The sequence below is a fragment of the Bufo gargarizans genome, chromosome 6 (genome assembly GCF_014858855.1).
Source record: "Bufo gargarizans isolate SCDJY-AF-19 chromosome 6, ASM1485885v1, whole genome shotgun sequence".
NCBI lineage: Eukaryota > Metazoa > Chordata > Amphibia > Anura > Bufonidae > Bufo > Bufo gargarizans.
This window is the reverse complement of record NC_058085.1, coordinates 61,984,766-62,005,255: the sequence shown is the minus strand read 5'-3', so window position 1 is coordinate 62,005,255 and position 20,490 is coordinate 61,984,766. Positions and strand designations below refer to the sequence as shown.

Below are 20,490 nucleotides of genomic sequence, written 5' to 3'. Positions count from 1 at the left end.
ATTAAACCCAACATTAACTCCAAACCAACCATGTGGTGTACAAGCCGTGGTCTTAAAGCACACCTGAGTTGTTGTTTTTTTAAGTTTGCAAAATGGCTGTGATTCATTGTAGAATCATAACTGTGAAGGTCTTTTTTAGGTTTCCCTAGTATCTTCCCTGTTTCAGCTGCACAGCTAGATACATTTCTCTCATAAGCAGGGGATGTCTCCTTTCTGCCAGTACTGTATGCAGTGACCTCACTTCCCACTATATTATTTTCTTCTAGGGAGCTCAGAAAGCTGATAAGGAGGGGGCGATCAGACTTACAGACACACAGGAGCTCTTCAGAAGCAGTGTAGAAGCAGCTCCATCAGGATCTCAGCTAGCTCTGACTCGCCCCCACTTCCTCTCTGCCATCTCCTGTGTCTCTGTTACCAGGGATGGATCTTACTTGACAACAGACAGTGGACTGCTAATTAGGTGGACATGAGGCCCCCTAATGGCCATGACTTTACAGCTTTTTTTTTTTAGGTGGATGCAAGCAGATTTTATAAATAAAGTGATTTTAAAATGTGCTAATTACACCATTCTCTATGAAATTAACAGTGACTCTTTAAAGCGACCCTCCAGTCAGGTGCTCGTATTGATCTGCACGTCAGAACCTACAGGAGATGATCACCTGCTATTTAATTTCTTTGGATCTTGCTCCCTGGCGGCTTTTTAGCTCAACATTAGGGACTGTGAGCAGTGACTACGTATAACTACGGAGTCTATAGAGAGATGGCGGTAGTCTGAAACACACCCCTTCTCTCATTATTGGCTTAAGCTGCAGAAGAAGCAGGGGAAGGGAGCATACAGCCATCCCACAGTGAGCATCAGGCCCAGGATAACGGACACGTCACCGCCAAGTGGCGCAAACCTCATGTGGATAACCTGGAAATACTTCATTTATTTACTACGAACGGTCTTTCACGATCTGCAAATTTAGGGAACGGATCATATATGCAATCAGTCATAGAAACTAATTTAGAGAGCACTTTTAAGGCGGAGTGGCGGCTGAGCATGCACACTTCCACTCCATGCATCTCTACGGGGCTGCTGGAGATAGTCGAGCGCTGTTCTCAGCTATCTCCACTGAAATTAATAGAGCGGGACTGCAAACGCTCGACCATCACACTCTCGATTGTCTCCTTGTAGCATAAACTAGGTAAAGTATTTAGTTGTGGGTACGACATTGGATAGGTCATCAGTATCTGATGGGTGGGGGCCCGACACCCTGTGCTTGAGAAGGCACTGGCACTAGCAGTAGCACCGCGGCCTTCTCCAGCTTTTCCTAAGCAATGTGATGTCACTGTACATCGGCCACGTGAACATGGCGCAGCTCAGCCCCATTGAAGTGAACGGGGGCCGAGCTGCGATACCAAGCACAGCCTCTATACAATGTGCGGCGCTGTGTAATGTGAGCCGAGAGAGGGCCGCGGCTTTACTGCAAGCTCCGGTGCTTTCTCAAACAGCTGAGGGCCTGGGTGCTGGACCCCACCGATCAGATAACACATGCTGTTAGGTGCATGAGATGTGATGTGGAAATATGTCGCAATAACGGATATTAGCAAAGTTAACAGGTAACAAGTTGTGGGCCTAGTGCTACTTGCCTCTCTCTCTCACCATGTACCTGCACTCTGAACATAGGCGTGAGTGTAAACGGTTTGGGACTACAACAACCCCAACATGTGCACTTAGGCATCTTTCACACGGGCGTCATGTTTTTGGCCCGGATAAGATGCGGGTGCGTCGCAGGAAAATGCACGATTTTTCCGCGCAAGTGCAAAACATTGTAATGCGTTTTGCACGCGCGTGAGAAAAATCGGCATGTTTGGTACTGTTAGGTGTTGTGTAGATTGTATTATTTTCCCTTATAACATGGTTATAAGGGAAAATAATAGCATTCTGAATACAGAATGCATAGTACAATAGGGCTGGAGGGGTTAAAAAAAATAAAAATTATTTAACTCACCTTAATCCACTTGTTCGCGCAGCCGGCATCTCTTCTGTCTTCTTTTTTTGAGGAATAGGACCTTTGATGACGTCACTGCGCTCATCACATGGTCTATCACATGATCTTTTACCATGGTGATGGATCATGTGATGAGTGCAGTGACGTCACCACAGGTCCTTTTCCTACTGCACAGCAAAGAAGAAGACAGAAGAGATGCCGGCTACGCGAACAAGTGGATTAAGGGGAGTTAAATTATTATTTTTTTTAACCCCTCCAGCCCTATTGTACTATGCATTCTGTATTCAGAATGCTATTATTTTCCCTTATAACCATGTTAGAAGGGAAAATAATAATAATCGGGTCTCCATCCCGATCGTCTCCTAGCAACCGTGCGTGAAAATCGCACCGCATCCGCACTTGCTTGCGATTTTCACGCAGCCCCATTCACTTCTATGGGGCCTGCGTTGCGTGGAAAACGCACAAAGAGGAGCATGCTGCGATTTTTACGCAACGCACAAGTGATGCGTGAAAATCACTGCTCATGTGCACAGCCTCATAGAAATGAATGGGTCCGGATTCAGTGCGGGTGCAATACGTTCATCTCACGCATCGCACCCGCGCGGAAATCTTGCCCGTCTGAAAGAGGTCTTACTCTGCTCCGGGTAGAGTAATGCTTACCACTAATAACAAGTGGCTGGGAGCAGGGGAGACATGTAAATAGGGATGAGCAAAGGAAGCATCTGGCATCTTCTAAGGTACACGCAGACAGTTCATAATCTCAGAAGAAGAATGAACACTCGCTGTGCGTATTATGCTCTGAGGGAACATTTCCAAAATGCTGCCACCTGCTGGCTAACTGGAAATGTATGCAGTGTTCAGAACCTAGGCTCAGAGGCAGCACCATCACATACACATGAGCCCTGACTGCTTTCCATAGCCCAGACACCTTCCATTCATTCATAGAAATAAATCGCTATATCTCTCTCTAGACTGTGGAGGACATTGTGGGGGCGCGTGAGATACCATCTGTATCTCTGGGGCTATTTGTGAGGGACGATTTTCTATGTAGTGGAGAAGATGCAGGTGCTTGAGGAGCTGCTGTCCACCCACAAAAGGTTTTAAAAGAGTTTTAAATGTGTGGTATGACCCCTTTATGTTATGGAGGTGCCCCCCTCCCTCCACCAGATTGTCCTAATGGTGCATATACCAAGATGTTCTGTACAGCAAACCATTCTCGTTATCTAAGGCTAGTTTCACATCTGCGGCTGTGCTCTCCGGCAGAGAGTTCTCTAGGTCCGGCAATGCCAGAGAGTGCCGCCAGACCCCACTGACTATAACTACAGTGGGATGCGAAAGTTTGGGCAACCTTGTCAATCGTCATGATTTTCCTGTATAAATCGTTGGTTGTTACGATAAAAAATGTCAGTTAAATATATAATGTAGGAGACACACACAGTGATATTTGAGAAGTGAAATGAAGTTTATTGTATTTACAGAAAGTGTGCTATAATTGTTTAAACAAAATTAGGCAGGTGCATAAATTTGGGCACCACAAAAAAGAAATGAAATCAATATTTAGTAGATCCTCCTTTTGCAGAAATTACAGCCTCTAAACGCTTCCTGTAGGATCCAATGAGAGTCTGGATTCTGGTTGAAGGTATTTTGGACCATTCCTCTTTACAAAACATCTTTAGTTCATTCAGGTTTGATGGCTTCCGAGCATGGACAGCTCTTTTTAAGTCACACCACAGATTTTCAATTATATTCAGGTCTGGGGACTGAGATGGCTATTCCAGAACGTTGCACTTGTTCCTCTGCATAAATGCCTTAGTGGATTTTGAGCAGTGTTTAGGGTCGTTGTCTTGTTGAAAGATCCAGCCCCGGCGCAGCTTCAGCTTTGTCACTGATTCCTGGACATTGGTCTCCAGAATCTGCTGATACTGAGTGGAATCCATGCTTCCCTCAACTTTGACAAGATTCCCAGTCCCTGCACTGGCCACACAGCCCCACAGCATGATGGAACCACCACCATATTTTACTGTAGGTAGCAGGTGTTTTTCTTTTTGTTATGGCCAAATAACTCCATTTTAGTTTCATCAGTCCACAGCACCTTATTCCAAAATGAAGCTGGCTTGTCCAAATGTGCTTTAGCCCACCTCAAGCGGCACTTTTTGTGCTGTGGGCGGAGAAAAGGCTTCCTCTGCATCACTCTCGCATACAGCATCTCCTTGTGTAAAGTGCGCCGAATGGTTGAACGATGCACAGTGACTCCATCTGCAGCAAGATGATGTTGTAGGTCTTTGGTGCTGGTCTGTGGGTTGACTCTGACTGTTCTCACCATTCGTCGCTTCTGTCTATCCGAGATTTTTCTTGGTCTGCCACTTCGAGCCTTAACTTGAACTGAGCCTGTGGTCTTCCATTTCCTCAATATGTTCCTAACTGTGGAGACAGACAGCTGAAATCTCTGAGACAGCTTTCTGTATCCTTCCCCTAAACCATGATGGGGAACAATCTTTGTCTTCAGGTCATTTGAGAGTTGTTTTGAGACCCCCATGTTGCTACTCTTCAGAGAAAATTAAAAGAGGAGGGAAACTTACAATTGACCCCCTTAAATACTCTTTCTCATAATTGGATTCACCTGTGTATGTAGGTCAGCGGTCACTGAGCTTACCAAGCCAATTTGAGTTCCAATAATTAGTTCTAAAGGTTTTGGAATCAATAAAATGACAACAACAGTGCCCAAATGTATGCACCTGCCTAATTTTGTTTAAACAATTATAGCACACTTTCTGTAAATCCAATAAACTTCATTTCACTTCTCAAATATCACTGTGTGTGTCTCCTATATGATATATTTAACTGACATTTTTTATCGTAACAACCAACGATTTATACAGGAAAATCATGACGATTCACAAGGTTGCCCAAACTTTCACATCCCACTGTAGATCTGGCCGCTCGCCGGCAAACACACCACTGCATGCCGCGGACGATTCTCGGCATTATCTGCCGGGACAGTCAGCCATAGATGTGAATGTAGCTTATTTCTGCCTATCATTCCATTGCAGCAACCCGTGAGGAGCATGAGTGGAGGATGGGAGTGGTAGTAGCTCTAACGATATGATGTGTCACAGTGGTATCCCTCAGGCTGTTGCCTCCTGGGTCCCGTGGAACTAATGGAGGGTACACCCATTCCTTCCTCCCTGAGGGTACACCCTGGTGCTGGTGTTTCCTGCCTGATGGTAGTTGGAGTACCCGGGATGTTAACTGTCCACATGGGCGCAAGGCAGGGCATGTAGTGCATTGGCCGGAGTACGGTGTAGTAGGAATCAGGCCAGCGTTAGAAGAATAAAAGTCTCTCTTTACTGAAGTGCAAAGTAGGAGTAGTAGTACATCTAATTATATCAAAACACAGTTCCAATTGTTCAATGTGAAATTCTCTCCCAGATAGATAGCAGGATATGGAGGCTGACTGTAATCTGGCAATTATGGCTGTAGTGTCCGCTGAGGGATATGTGTCTTTAGAGGCATGTCTGCCCAGGACATGGTTAGGTGTGAAGGGTGTCTTAACTGTAGTCCCTCACAAGCAGAAACGTCTGGTTAGCTGTAGTTGCAGATTACCTTGCCGATTCCTACGCTTGGCCATGCAGATTCTGAGTACTTCTTTCTTTCTTGCTGTAGCAGTAGCATTAGCTTTCACAGAGATCGGTTAGTCTCCGGATTCTGAGACCTAAGGAGAAGGAACATATGGACTTGCTTCCTCTCTCCTCGTTATCTACTAGTCTACTCGCTATCTCTAGTCAGGAAGTAGGACCAGCCCACTCTTGAAATGGGTGGAACAGGGTGATTAACCCTGTGCCTGCCAACCGTACCAGGCCATGCTGGGCATACATAACATTATGTTACAAAACATTTGCAGTTACCGCCTACTCTGGGTTACTGCACTATGGACTAAAGGGTATTTCCTATAAGGGCATATGGATGACATACAGGGGGCATAGGGGACAGAAACCCTCTCTATGAGTCAAAAGAAAGAGCTGCACTGCAAGAATGGCTCCCACTCTGGGAGACCCAGAAGGCCTATGATCCGGATGCAGCTCCCTCTGCAGAAAATAGCTGATCATAGAAGCTTAAAGGGGCTCTCGAGGATTTTCATATTGATGGCCCATCCCCAGGATCAGCTGTATGAATAGGCCACGGCACTCTGTGAGCGCTTAGGCCTTTTCCTAGGTCAGTGATGCCACAGTCATGGGTCACGTGGCTTAGGCACAGCCCAGCCCTATTGAAGTGAATGGGCCTGGGCGCAGTACCAAGCACAACCACTATCAAGTAGATGGTGCTGTACATGGTAAGCTGCGAGAAGGCCATAAGGAGAATCTGATCTCATAACACTGCGTTGTGCCTGTCCTCTTATTATTCCTCCTACAAATATATGACTAATGCTAGTTTCACATTTGCACACAGCTCTCCAGGCTTCTGATCCGGCATAAAACAGCCTGCCAGGGTTCTCTGGATCTGACAATGCTGGAATGCCTGCCTGCCCCACTGACTACAATGGGGTTCGGCGGAGATCTGGCCTCTACCCGGCGAATATGGCGGGATTTGGCCGGAAAAAAAAACCACTGCATGCAACGGATTTTGGCCGGCTGATGAACAGCCTGAAGGATAGCTTTGCCGCAAATCTGAAAGTAGCCTTCACTGGCAACTGGGTGTTGCTATTCCCCTTGTCAAAGCAGTGTGTCCTACATAGCCAGGAATGATTAGATTGTTTCAGACTGTGTGGGGACACAATGTATGGTAGCAAGTTGTTTTTTTTATCAAGCCCCTGAGGAGGCGGTGCAGAGGATAGGAGTGGTAGTGGTCCTGATGAGATGTGTCACTGCGTACACCCTCAGGCCTCACCCAGGTGACATACTGTTATGGCTCGGGTCTGCGATCTGCATGCGGCTGCCCCACGGTCGGTGCAATTTGTGGTCCACAGCACGGGCACGGAGCCCTTACATTTGTGGGCAAGAGGCCTTATAAAGCAGTTTTCTAAAAAGAAAAAAAAAAAAAAAAAGCTAATAACCATTAAAAACAGAAGCTTTACTCACCTCCATCGATACTCCACCTCTGCTATTCCATTCCCAACAGCTCTCTAATTGACACAATGCTCGAAGTGGCAGAAATGTCACTGGCTGAGGCAGGTCACCACTATGGATGAGTGGGTCTATCCGGTGGGACGGGCAGTGGAGAGCAATGGGGACTGGAGCAGCGTCAGATCGGCAGCGCCAGGAGAACTGGAGGGGAAAGTAATGCTTCTTTTTATATTTAAATTAGATTTTCTGGGCTATTTTCTTTTTCTTTCCAGAAAGACGAGTCTTCACGGAAAATCCCTTTAAATCCCTATAGCCTAATTAAACAAGTTGCTCTTTTGCTGTATGTACTCTACGCACGGTGTGGTTAGTCATATGATATGCAGGGTGATGCAAGATATACATATCACTACTGCAAAACTAAAACTTCCTCAACTTTTTGTAACTTGACTTATCGTCCTATGGATGCCCGTCTTCTCGTGACTGCAGGAGCTGTAGTGCCGCTGCTGACATCAGGGGGTGAGCTTAGTGCCTCGTACTCCAGTTCCATAAAGAGTCAGTTTTTGGCACAGCGGGGGGTCATTTACTAAGTGCGCCACTTTTTGACGTAAAAAAGCCCCAACACCCCATTTTGCAACGCCCATGCGGTAATATTTTGTGGCACAGGTGTTTTTGTGCCGTCCTCGTCACTCAGTGGAGGGGCCCAGGACTTTGGCCCTGACAAATTTACCATCTTTTACTCCTGGAAACTGCTGTAAAAAAAAAAAAGGAGTGAAAACTAAGCCGGGTAGCTTTCATTCCAGGCGCACGGACTCCCGGCGGTGCACCTAATTTAGCACGAGGCGCACGCCTCGTCTTAAATTAGACGAATCCTCCAGCAACGTTGAGGGAAAACAAAGACTGGAATAAAACGCCGGTCTTTGTAAATGACCCCCAGTGTGCAGGCGTAAACGGGTTTGCATGAGATTTGCATTCTCTTCCTGTTTTCCTTTCAGACATTCTCCATTTTTGCCTACATAGTCATAAGGTGTAACAAATACCCTCACTGCGTACGTGTACATGACAGGGACATATACCTATGGGAGTATATTAAGTGGACGCGACCCTTCGAGGCATGGACTCCACAAGACCTCTGAAGGAGTCCTGTAGGATCTGGCACCAAGACGTCATCAGCAGATCCTTTATTGTTCCTGTAACTTGTGAGATGCAGCCTCCCTGGATCAGACTGAGATCTGGGGAATGTGGAGGACAAGTCATCACCTTGAAGTCCTGAATAGTTTTGCAGGGCGGCCGGGGCATTATCTTGCTGAAGGAGGGCACTGCCATGAATGTACTTTAATGTACTACGTTTAGGTAGGTGGCAGATGGCACATCCACATGAAGGCCAGGACCCAAGGTTTCTCAGGAAAACACTGCCCAGAACACCACCCTTTGTTCTTCCCATAATGCCTCCTGGTGCCACCTTCTTCCATTACTTAGGCCTCTTCCTAGGCCAGTGACGTCACGTTCATCAGTCACATAGCCTAGGCCTGTGATGGCTAACCTCCGGTGCTCCAGCTGTGCTAAAACTACAACTCCCAAGATGCACACTTGCTTGGCTGTTCTCAGAACTCCGTAGAAATGAATGGAGCATGCTGGGAGTCGCAGTTTCACCACAGCTGGAGTGCTGGAGGTTAGCCATCACAGGCCTAGGCGCAGGTCTGTTCCATTCAAATGAATGGGGTTGAGCTGTGATACCAAGCACGGCCACTACACAACAGATGGCGCTGTGCTTGGAGCTCACCAGTGCTCCGGTAAGTGCTGTGGCTCCCTCAAATAGCTGATCGTCAGGGTTGACAGGAGTCGGACCCTCGCCGATCTTATATTGATGACCTATCCTGAGGCTAGGCCATCAATCTGAAAGTCCTGAAGAACCCCTTTAAAGGATTGTATGATATTAAAAAAAACACGACTGCTTTCTTCCACAAACAGTTCCCCCCTTGTTCAATGGTCACGGCTGGAATTGCAGCTCAGCCCTTGAATGTGGAGTATTGATACATCATGATCCTCGCCTCCTCATGCTTCAGATCTTTGTCTTTAGCTGTAGTAGAATTTGAAAAACATGGCTGCTTTCTTTACAATACAGCACCACACTTCATCAACAGGCTGTGTGCGGTACTGCAGCTAAACGCCAATCACGTCAACATCGTGCAGCAATACCAGACCCAATCCATGGACAGGCGTGGCGACGTTTCTAGAAAAAAGCAGCCGTGCAATTCCTCAATATATTTCCAATAGTCATTCTCTCTATGATCAAAAGCACTAAAGCCGGGGAAAAGTCCCTGCTGCCGACTTTGTGGCCATCATGCTGGTATCGTCTTATATGCTTTAAGGATTGGGACCTCAGTTTTAACCCCTGGAATCGCAGAAGGCACATGCAAGGTTGCTCCTGTTGTCACGATTCTTGGAGACACGGTTATGTGCGGAGAAGATGTATCATTCCTTACCTGTAACTTCACCTTCAGTCCATCCACAGTGACCACCTTATTCTGCAGAGAAGAGAGAGGAGGAGAGTGAGGACCGAACTTTATCAGATCACATACAGTCACCACTATAGATAAGCGGCATTTAACCAGCGTGAAAAAACGTAGAAGGAGATTTCCAATACTTGGATACTGGTGACCTATGCTCAAGACCAGCATCAGTAATGTCAGTATCAGATCAGGGGTCTGACAGCAGCAGGTCTAGGTGCAGCGCAAGTGCAAGGATTAGTGGACGCTAATGCAAGTGTAATAGCACCCTTAAAGGGGTTGTCCAGGCTTTTTAATATTGATGACCTATCCTCAGGATAGGTCATCAATATCAGATTGGCGGGGGTCCGACACCTGGGACCCCCGCCGATCAGCTGTATGGGGAGGCGGTGCACATGTGCCGTCTCCCTTCTCTCTTCCTGCTTTTCGTTGTATGTCTAGGGGACGACAGCAGCAGCAGACAGGAAGAGAGAAGGGAGACGGGACATGCGCACTGCGCCCGCCGTCTCCTCAAACAGCTGATTGATGCTGACCATACCCCCACTCCCGTCCCTCTCCATCTAGGTAGAGAACGAATGACCATAACCCTGTCCCTCTCCATCCAGGAAGAGAATGAATGAAGGTGTGTAAATGTGCATGGTGCTCACCATACCCCCCATCCCTCCCCATCCAGGTGGAGAAGGAATGGAGAGGTGACTGCACCTGTTCTTAGTGCTGACCATACCCCCGTCCCTCTCCATCCAGGTGGAGAAGGAATGGAGAGGTGGCTGTACCTGTGCTTGGTGCTGACCATACCCCCCCCATCCCTCCCCATCCAGGTGGAGAAGGAAATGAGAGGTGACTGCACCTGTGCCTGGTGCTGACTATAACCCCGTCCCTCTCCATCCAGGTGGAGAAGGAATGGAGAGGTGGCTGCCCCTGTGCCTGGTGCTGACCATAACCCTGTCTCTCTCCATCTAGGTGGAGAAGGAATGGAGAGGTGACTGCACCTGTGCCTGGTGCTGACCATACCCCTGTCCCTCTCCATCCAGGTGGAGAAGGAATGGAGAGGTGACTGCCCCTGTGCCTGGTGCTGACCATACCCCCGTCCCTCTCCATCCAGGTGGAGAAGGAATGGAGAGGTGACTGCACCTGTGCCTGGTGCTGACCATACCCCCGTCCCTCTCCATCCGGGTGGAGAAGGAATGGAGAGGTGGCTGCACCTGTGCCTGGTGCTGACCATACCCCCGTCCCTCTCCATCCGGGTGGAGAAGGAATGGAGAGGTGACTGTGCCTGGTGCTGACCATACCCCCGTCCCTCTCTATCCAGGTGGAGAAGGAATGGAGAGGTGGCTGCCCCTGTGCCTGGTGCTGACCATACCCCCGTCCCTCTCTATCCAGGTGGAGAAGGAATGGAGAGGTGACTGCACCTGTGCCTGGTGCTGACCATACCCCCGTCCCTCTCCATCCGGGTGGAGAAGGAATGGAGAGGTGACGGCACCTGTGCCTGGTGCTGACCATACCCCCGTCCCTCTCCATCCGGGTGGAGAAGGAATGGAGAGGTGACTGCACCTGTGCCTGGTGCTGACCATACCCCCGTCCCTCTCTATCCAGGTGGAGAAGGAATGGAGAGGTGGCTGCCCCTGTGCCTGGTGCTGACCATACCCCCGTCCCTCTCTATCCAGGTGGAGAAGGAATGGAGAGGTGACTGCACCTGTGCCTGGTGCTGACACTACCCCCGTCCCTCTCCATCCAGGTGGAGAAGGAATGGAGAGGTGACTGCACCTGTGCCTGGTGCTGACCATACCCCCGTCCCTCTCTATCCAGGTGGAGAAGGAATGGAGAGGTGACTGCACCTGTGCCTGGTGCTGACCATACCCCTGTCCCTCTCCATCCGGGTGGAGAAGGAATGGAGAGGTGACTGCACCTGTGCCTGGTGCTGACCATACCCCCGTCCCTCTCCATCCGGGTGGAGAAGGAATGGAGAGGTGACTGCACCTGTGCCTGGTGCTGACCATACCCCCGTCCCTCTCTATCCAGGTGGAGAAGGAATGGAGAGGTGGCTGCCCCTGTGCCTGGTGCTGACCATACCCCCGTCCCTCTCCATCCAGGTGGAGAAGGAATGGAGAGGTGACTGCACCTGTGCCTGGTGCTGACCATACCCCCGTCCCTCTCTATCCAGGTGGAGAAGGAATGGAGAGGTGGCTGCCCCTGTGCCTGGTGCTGACCATACCCCCGTCCCTCTCCATCCGGGTGGAGAAGGAATGGAGAGGTGACTGCACCTGTGCCTGGTGCTGACCATACCCCCGTCCCTCTCCATCCGGGTGGAGAAGGAATGGAGAGGTGACTGCACCTGTGCCTGGTGCTGACCATACCCCGACCGCATGTCTGGAACCCGCATGTCTAAGCTAGGAAGACCCCTTGAACCCCGGCTGTCTCCAGAAAGCAGAATACAAGGTGAAGATAAGCGGTCGCATCCTTCAAGGTGATTAGATCTTATTTCTGTATGATGAGAAAATGAACTGTGACAAAGTGCGTGGGATCCGCCGGATGCTCTCCATTTCCAGCTGTCATAACTGTCTAATTACAGGACGGTAAATGCACGGAGCAAATAATCAAAGGTGACATAGACAGAAGAGCAAAAGCTGGAGGAAACCTGCATTGTACTAAAGGTCACCAAAGAGTTAAAAATACAGAATAAGATATTAGAGAACAGAAGAAGCCGGAAGGGATGGTGTCCGGACGTAGACGAAAATAGGAAAGGCACCAGAAGGAGACTACACCGAAGGCAAGACGAGACCGCCAGAAAGCAGATTAAGAGATGCTGCAAGCATCCAAAAGAACAGACCGCTCGAGGGGGAACTCTCACCCGAAAATCAATGCCCACAGTTGCCAGGAAGGTGCCCGAGAGGAATGCCCCGTCTTTAAACTGGATGAGAAAACACGTCTTTCCAACACCAGAGTCTCCTAGCAGCATGACCTGTGAGAGTAAATACCCGTTACCATGCCACGTATACCACCATGTGACCTCACTGCATTAACGTGGACCTACCACTCACATGCGGAAAAACTATTGAGGCTGGCGTAGTTTTTCGCTTACATTTACGCCAGGTGTAATTGTTAGTAAATTTGCCAGGACTGGAGCCCCGGCCCTGGCACAGCCCCGACATTCCCCCATCATGCCCAACTGGCAGATACCGTGTAAAACCGGGTTTGCGGCTAAAGCCCGTTTATCACTTGTGTTGTTTTCCCGATATTGAGATCCGGCAGAGGATCTCAAAACTGGAAAAAACTTGTTCCGTTTAGTTAGCATTCTGTCAGCACAAAACCGGTCATCGACACGGAAGGAACCGGATCCATCACTAAAAACAATGTAAGTCAATGGTGACGGTTTTGTTTTTTTAGGAGCCTAAAAAAACGGATATGTCCTCCATTGACTTTCAATATATTTAGTGACGGATCCGGTTTGTTCCATTTTGATTTCACATAACTGCATCCAAACGGAACGGATTTGTCCTGATGTGCAAAACCAAAACGGATCCGTTTAATTCTGGTTTTGAGATCCTCTGCCGGATCTCAATACTGGAATTAACAACTGAAGTGTGAAACGGGCCTACATATTGCCGCACGGGCGGTTAAAAAAAGGGGACTGGCGACTATTTTACACCTTAGTGAATGAGCCCCATAGTGCAGAGAATCCATTTATTACACTATGGGGTAGATTTATCAAAACTGGTGTAAAGTAAAACTGACTTAGTTGCCCATAGCAACCAATCAGATTCCTCCTTTCATTTTTCAGAGCTCCTTTTGAAAATGAAAGGTGGAATCTGATTGGTTGCTATGGGCAACTAAGCCAGTTTTCCGTTACACCACTTGCTAAATCTCCCCCTATGGGTCCGTGAAAAACACGGATGAAACATGGATGCCATCCGTTTTTCATCCATGTTCCACGTAGGGTTCCACGTAGGGCACTGGGTATCAAATATTCAATAACCAATCAATACTTTTCCATCCGGATCGATCAGATACCAGGATTTGCTATTTTCCGATACTAGGCTGCACATACCCGGCCTCAATGACAGGGCACATCAATGCACCGAAACGGGACAACTAACCCCCCAGGGCCACACCTGAGAGGTTAATTGCCGCAGATCGTCCTGTCCTGTCATTGAGGCCGGGTGCTAGGTATGTGATACGGCTGGCACCCGCTGCCTACATTTGTATTTAGGGGTAAATTATAATTATTGGTGGCGCAGTGCCCCCCCCCCCCCCAGTATTAAAATTAGGGATGAGCGATTTGCATAAAACTTTGTTCTAATACTGTACGGAGCAGGAGCTCTGTACAGTATTAAAATGTATTGGCTCCGATGAGTCGAAGTTATTGCTCCTGCCCCGTATAGTAGAACAAAGTTTTATGCAAATCGACTTCGGATGTTTCGTCCGAAGTTGATTCGCTCATCCCCAATTATAAACATGGCAGTGGCCACAGGGTCTCTCCCCCCTCCTCATTGTTATATTCATTGGTAGCAGCTTCCGATCGGAGCGCCAGCAGTGAAATGGCGGGACTCCGGTCGATGACCATGGCAGCCAGGACGCTACTGAAGCCCTGGCTGCCATGGTAACCTCCCTGCTGCTGTGTGTACAATGCACAGAGCAGCAGGGACAGTGTGACATCCTATTCACCCTGATAGAGATCTATTAGGGTGAATATGACAAGGGTTTTAGCCCCTAAGGGGGGAAATAGTTATTAAGGAAAAAGTAAAAAATTAAATTAAATAAAACACCAAAATATTAAAAGTTTAAAATCACCCCCTTTCCCAATTTTACATAAAATAATATAAACACAATAAAAAATATATATATATTAGGTATCGCCACGCCTGAAAAAGTCAGAATTATTAAAATATAAAAAAAAAAATATCTCCTATGCAGTGAACAGAAAAACAAAAGGCATGCGAGCCAGACGTTCCATAAAATGCAGAATGTCTTTGTGTTTTATTTTATTTTTATTTATCGAGTATCGCAATACTTTTTTATGGTATTGAAATCGAATCAAAAATTTTATATCGTGACAACCCTAGTTCTACGCGACTGTTGTGGTCCGGAGCCCGTATTGCAGGCTGCAAACATCGGGTCTGTAATATACGGACACCGGCCGTGTGTGCTCTTTATGACGGATGCGGACCCATTCACTCGAATGGCTCCGCAATCCGGGAGATACGGTACACTGCAGAACGAAGGCACGGATCGGAAGACTACTTTCAAGAGAATGGGTCGGCATACGGCAGGCACAAGGTTGGTACCCGTGCATTGTGGATCGCAATTTGTGGGGAAGAGATGCTATGAAAATTAATTTTCAGCTGTGCAGTGTCAGTGAAACACGGAAGACACGTGTGATGGATCCGTGTTGGGTCTGCGTGTAGTGTTGAGCGAACTTGTGTTTTAAGTTCGGCGTCTAAAGTTCGGGTTCAAGTTATCGAAGTATCCTGTTATGGATTCCAAATTCCGTTATGGTCCATGGTAGCGGAATCCATAACGGGATACTTCGATAACCCGAAGCCGAACTTTAGACACTGAACTTAAAACACAAGTTCGCTCAACACTACACGCGGACCCAACACGGATCCATCACGGACATCTTCACAGAGGCATCACTGTCAACCCCATCACGGATTTCATCACGGACACAGGTGTGAATGAGGCTTTAGTCGCGGTTAGGCTATTCCTGACTGCTGAGCGCACAAACAGTGACCTGCAAATCACACACAGGAGTGTTCCACCCCTCCCTGATGGAAAACACACACCTGAAACTGTACACCTCACACCTGCCACGTCCCCACGCTGCCCGCCTGCTCCTCAAACATCAGACGACACTGCAGCTCAGTCCTTGTCACCGCTCAGGGGTGGAAGACTGTCCAATGACACAGCGCCACCCTCTGGGGGGTTCCAAGACAACACAACGCATAAGGCCAAGTTCACATCACCGTTTATTTTTCCGTTCTTCGGATTCTGCATCAGTTATGTACATTTTTTCGTGTGTTTAAGGCTACTTTCACAATAGCGTTTAAGTGTTCCGGTATTGAGATCCGTCATAGGGGCTCAATACCGGAAAAAACGCTTCAGTTTTGTCCCCATTAATTGTCAATGGGGACAAAACTGAACTGAACAGAATGGAATGCTCCAAAATGCATTCCGTTCCGTTTAGTTGCGTTCCCAGACCGGAGAGCAAACCGCAACATGTTGTAGTTTGCTATCCGTCCTGGGATGCGGAGCATTCCCCTCAATGCAAGTCAATGGGGAAGGATCCGTTTTCTCTGCCACAATCGAAAATGGATCCGTCCCCCATTGACTTTCAATGGAGTTCATGATGGATCCGTCTTGGCAATGTTAAAGATGATGCAACTGGATCCGTTCATAACAGATGCAGACGGCTGTAATATCAGTAACGGAAGCGTTTTTTCTGGACCCTGTCAGATGCTGCAAAAACGCTAGTGTGAAAGTACAGTAGCCTTAGCCATGTCCGTCTGAAATCCGAAAAAAAAGTCATGCACGCAGGCCTAAGATGGATCAACAGCATGTCTGTTTTTCGATCTACAAGGGCAAGTCCGCATTCGCGTTATAAATTCCGTTATAGGGTTTCATTATAACAGAGCTATAACGAAATTTTAGGACGGAATGCAAAACGCAAACTTTTATGAGGCATTCCGTTAGCAGCTCCCGCCAATATGGCATCCTTTATCAGGTTTCCAGCCTCGGCTATGGATGTTACATCAATTCCATTGTGGATGGGACCAGGACTATTTGTCTCCCGGCGCATGCGCAGATGAGGTGCATTCAGGAGTCTGCGCATGCGCCACAGAGAGGGATAGTTCTGCCTCATCCCCTTCATAGCTTAGGACGGAAACCTGGTAAAGAACGTGATGTTGGCGGAAGCAGTGACCAGGTCCCCGAGCCGCCGATCCACGCGCCTTCAGGGCGGCAAGTCATTCTTCTTCAAGGCTGGTTTGTGTGATCTGCAAAACCCCTTAAAGCGAACCTGAGAGGTGATTTCTAAGGGCAGGATATGATAGACGGGGGGCAGCAGAGCTCTGCGAAATATTGGTCTGTATGATTTGGAGGATTTTTGGAGCTGGAGTAAAAACGAGAGTAAATCCTGACAGGACTCTTAGGAGAGACGGTGAGAGTCCTGCTAACCCCGCCCACAAAGGATGATTGACAGCCTTCTGTGTCCTCGCCTCGCAGGGACAACTCTCAATAATCCTGTGTGGGCAGGGTCAGCAGGACTCTCACGTCTCTCACAGGAGTCCTGTCAGGATTTAGGGCACAAGGGGCCCAGCGGATGTCACCATGGATCTCACCCCTCACATTAAAAGGAGCGAAAATGTGAAATAAATGTACGTGCTACAGATTTTATAAATCACATGCCCCCCGGGTTCAGCACCCTACGATTGGGTCATAGGTGGCCAATTGGAGAGCAGAGGGTGGCCTCTTACTTCTGTTTAACCTCTCAGGTGCTGCGGCCTCTATTGACTGAGATGATAAATGACCAGGATCAGAATTATCTCCGATCGCAGACGTTGCAGGTGGGTGTCACTTGTGCGACACAGCTGGCACCAGGCGCCCCGTGAGCATGTATCTAGGGTTGTCACGATACCGGTATTTAGAGATTGATACGGACACCAGTAGTGTAGTATCACGATTTTCGACACCAAAATTATACTTTGCAAAAAACAAAACATTTTAAAAAAAACACGCCCGTCTCACCAATAAAATTGTGCGTCAATAATTTTTTTTTAAATAAAATAAAAAAATCGGACTCGAAAGCCGCACAGCCATCAGATTGTGACTGACATGTGCTGCACCCTTTAGGAAATGGCAGTTGGATGTGGGGTTGGAGTACCGCCACCAGCTTGAGTGTCTTCTAAATGGGAGTACCATCTGTCTTTGGAAACAACCAGTGTACCACATCATAAAGTCTCATTATTCTGACCACTTCCTACTTTCGACGTCAGCAGTGTGTAGGCCATGAAGGAAGGCCTGTGTGCTGAGGTGGCTCGGTGGGTATACAAAGTGTGTGATAGTCTGCCTGCTCACATAACCCTCGTTTTTGTCATGGGTAATAGGGGCGATTTATTAGAGTTGCAAAAATACCGCAGAGGGTGGCGGTATTTCTGAAACTGCACAGTGTGAAATGTTCTCGAGCTGCTGTGGTGAAAGTGTATGGTGAGTGGAGAAACGTGAAAACTGCGAAGCACCACGTGCCATTGATGTGAGGTGACCGTTGGCTCCAAAAGTGCGCGAGAGCAGAGCAACATGCTATGGTGGAGTAGGTCACCTCCAAAATGAACCAGGGGGCTACCAGACGTGTATCTAACACAGGAGTTCAGAGAACCCTACTGTCTATGGGGCTCCAGAGCAGACGGATGGTCTCTGCCCCTCTGCTAAAGAAGTTGCATTGGCAGAAAAAACTTCAATTTTCATGGCAGTATCGAAATTGGACCTCCACTGATTGGTAAAGGGTTGTCTTCTCCGATGAGTCACGTTTTCTGCTTTGTGGAACGGATGGATGTTGGCGTGTTAGGCGAGAAACAGAGAAGAAACACCCTGCACCAATTTCTGGAAGAACACAAGCTGGTGGTGGCAGCGTTATGGTCTGGGGAATGTTGGTGGCATTCTCTGGGTCCACTCAGCCACGTGGAAGGCACTCTATCTCCACCGATTTGGTTATGAGTCCATCCTTGCAAATCACATAGACCAATACATGCCGATTGTCTTCCTTTGGGCAGATGGAATCTTCCAGCAAGACACTTCAACATGTCACACGGCTAAAAATGTCTGACATTGGTTGGAAGAGCATGACCAAGTCTTCCAAGTACTACCCTGGACCCTAATTTCCCAGACTTGAACCCAGTTGAGCCTCTGTGGGAGCACCTCGATGGTCGTGTTCGCTCTGTGGTTCCTCCCATGCCCCCTCCAGCAGCTGTGGGATGCACTGCAGGCAGCATGGCTCCAGATACCTGTGATAACCGTCCAGGACCTTATGGAGTCACCCCGGGCCTGCTGTCCGTGCTGCACACGGCGGTTACTCTGGATATTATCTGATGGTCATAATGTTGGGACTCGACTGCATATTTGGGGATGATATTACTACAACCACCATCATCCTGAGCTGCTTTTATGGGAGTACCACTTATGTTTGGAAGACAAGATGATTTCAATGGCAGCTGGGAGTACCACCCTTCTATGCAGGGCAATGCGCTCAGTAATATGTTATATACTATATAGGAAATGAAAGGTTTTCTGCCTGATAGTACAGGACTACTACCACCACCCTGAGCTGCACCGGACAGCGAAAATGGTGGCAAATGCAGGTTTGAACATGAGGTGTCTGGCAGCAGCTTAACCCCTCTCCATCTAGAGAACATCTGCATGCCGGGGGGATAGCCCTAGACGCTAAAGAGATATACCCTCCCCCCCCCCCCCCTGCCCTTTATACAGGCCCCAGATCAGATGCCCCCATCTATACAGACCCCCCCATCAATACAGACCCAATACCAGAACCCCCATCTATACAGACTCCAGACCAGACCCGCCCATCTATATAGACCGCAGAGCCAACCAATACCACCCCCTCTATATAGATCTCTGACCACAGCCCCCATCTATACAGTCCCCAGACCATACTCCTGTTTATACAGACCCCATCTATATACTCCAAACCAGAACCCCCATCTATACAGACCCCCAGACCAGACCAATCCTACACCCTCTATATAGACCTCAGACCACAGCCCCATCAATAGACTCCAAACCAAAATCCTCATCTATACAGGCCCCATACAAGACTCCCCTTCCCCATCTATACAGACCCCAGACCTCCATTGATGCAGACCCCAAAAAAGAAACCCCCATCTATACAGACTCCAGAGCAGACCCCTATTCATACAGACCCCATCTATACAGATCAACAGGTCAGACCCCATCTATAAAGACCCCAAAACAGAACCCCCATCTATACAGACCCCAGTCCAGACCCCCCATCTATACAGACCCCAGTCCAGACCCCCCATCTATACAGACCCCAGACCAGACCCCCCATCTATACAGACTCCAGACCCCCCCATCTATACAAACCCCCATCTATACAGACCCCAGACCAGAACCCCATCTATACAGACCCCAGACCAGAACCCCATCTATACAGACCCCAGACCAGAACCCCATCTATACAGACCCCAGACCAGAACCCCATCTATACAGACCCCAGACCAGAACCCCATCTATACAGACCCCAGACCAGAACCCCATCTATACAGACCCCAGACCAGAACCCCATCTATACAGACCCCAGACCAGAACCCCATCTATACAGACCCCAGACCAGAACCCCATCTATACAGACTCCAGACCCCCCCCCATCTATACAGACCCCAGACCAGAACCCCATCTATACAGACCCCAGACCAGAACCCCATCTATACAGACCCCAGACCAGATCCCCCCATCTATACAGACCCTAGACCAGAACCCCATCTATACAGACCCCAGACCAGATCCCACCATCTATACAGACCCTAGACCAGAACCCCATCTATACAGACCCTAGACCAGAACCCCATCTATACAGACCCTAGACCAGAACCCCATCTATACAGACCCTAGACCAGAACCCCATCTATACAGACCCCAGACCAGAACCCCATCTATACAGACCCCAGACCAGATCCCACCATCTATACAGACCCTAGACCAAAACCCCATCTATACAGACCCCAGACCCGATCCCACCATTTATACAGACCCCTGTGTATACAGAACCCTGACCAGACCCCCATCTATACACACCCCAGACATGAACAGACTCCAGACCCCCCCCCATCTATACAAACCCCCATCTATACAGACCCCAGACCAGATCCCACCATCTATACACACCCCAGACCAGATCCC

At 48.5% G+C, this 20,490-nt stretch overlaps 1 protein-coding gene across 4 annotated transcripts in view; it reads right to left on the bottom strand.

Moving 5' to 3' along the window:
• RAB37 (RAB37, member RAS oncogene family) overlaps positions 1 to 20,490 on the bottom strand; it is a 57,869-nt gene that overhangs the window by 18,743 nt on the left and 18,636 nt on the right. For 3 of the 4 annotated variants that reach the window (XM_044296134.1, XM_044296137.1, XM_044296135.1), the window contains 2 exons: positions 12,410 to 12,520; positions 9,538 to 9,579 (listed from right to left, as the gene is read on the bottom strand). In XM_044296134.1, coding sequence (XP_044152069.1) covers positions 9,538 to 9,579; positions 12,410 to 12,520 — 153 coding nt within the window. The remainder of the gene's footprint in view (positions 1 to 9,537; positions 9,580 to 12,409; positions 12,521 to 20,490) is intronic. The other variant, XM_044296136.1, reaches the window with a different exon arrangement.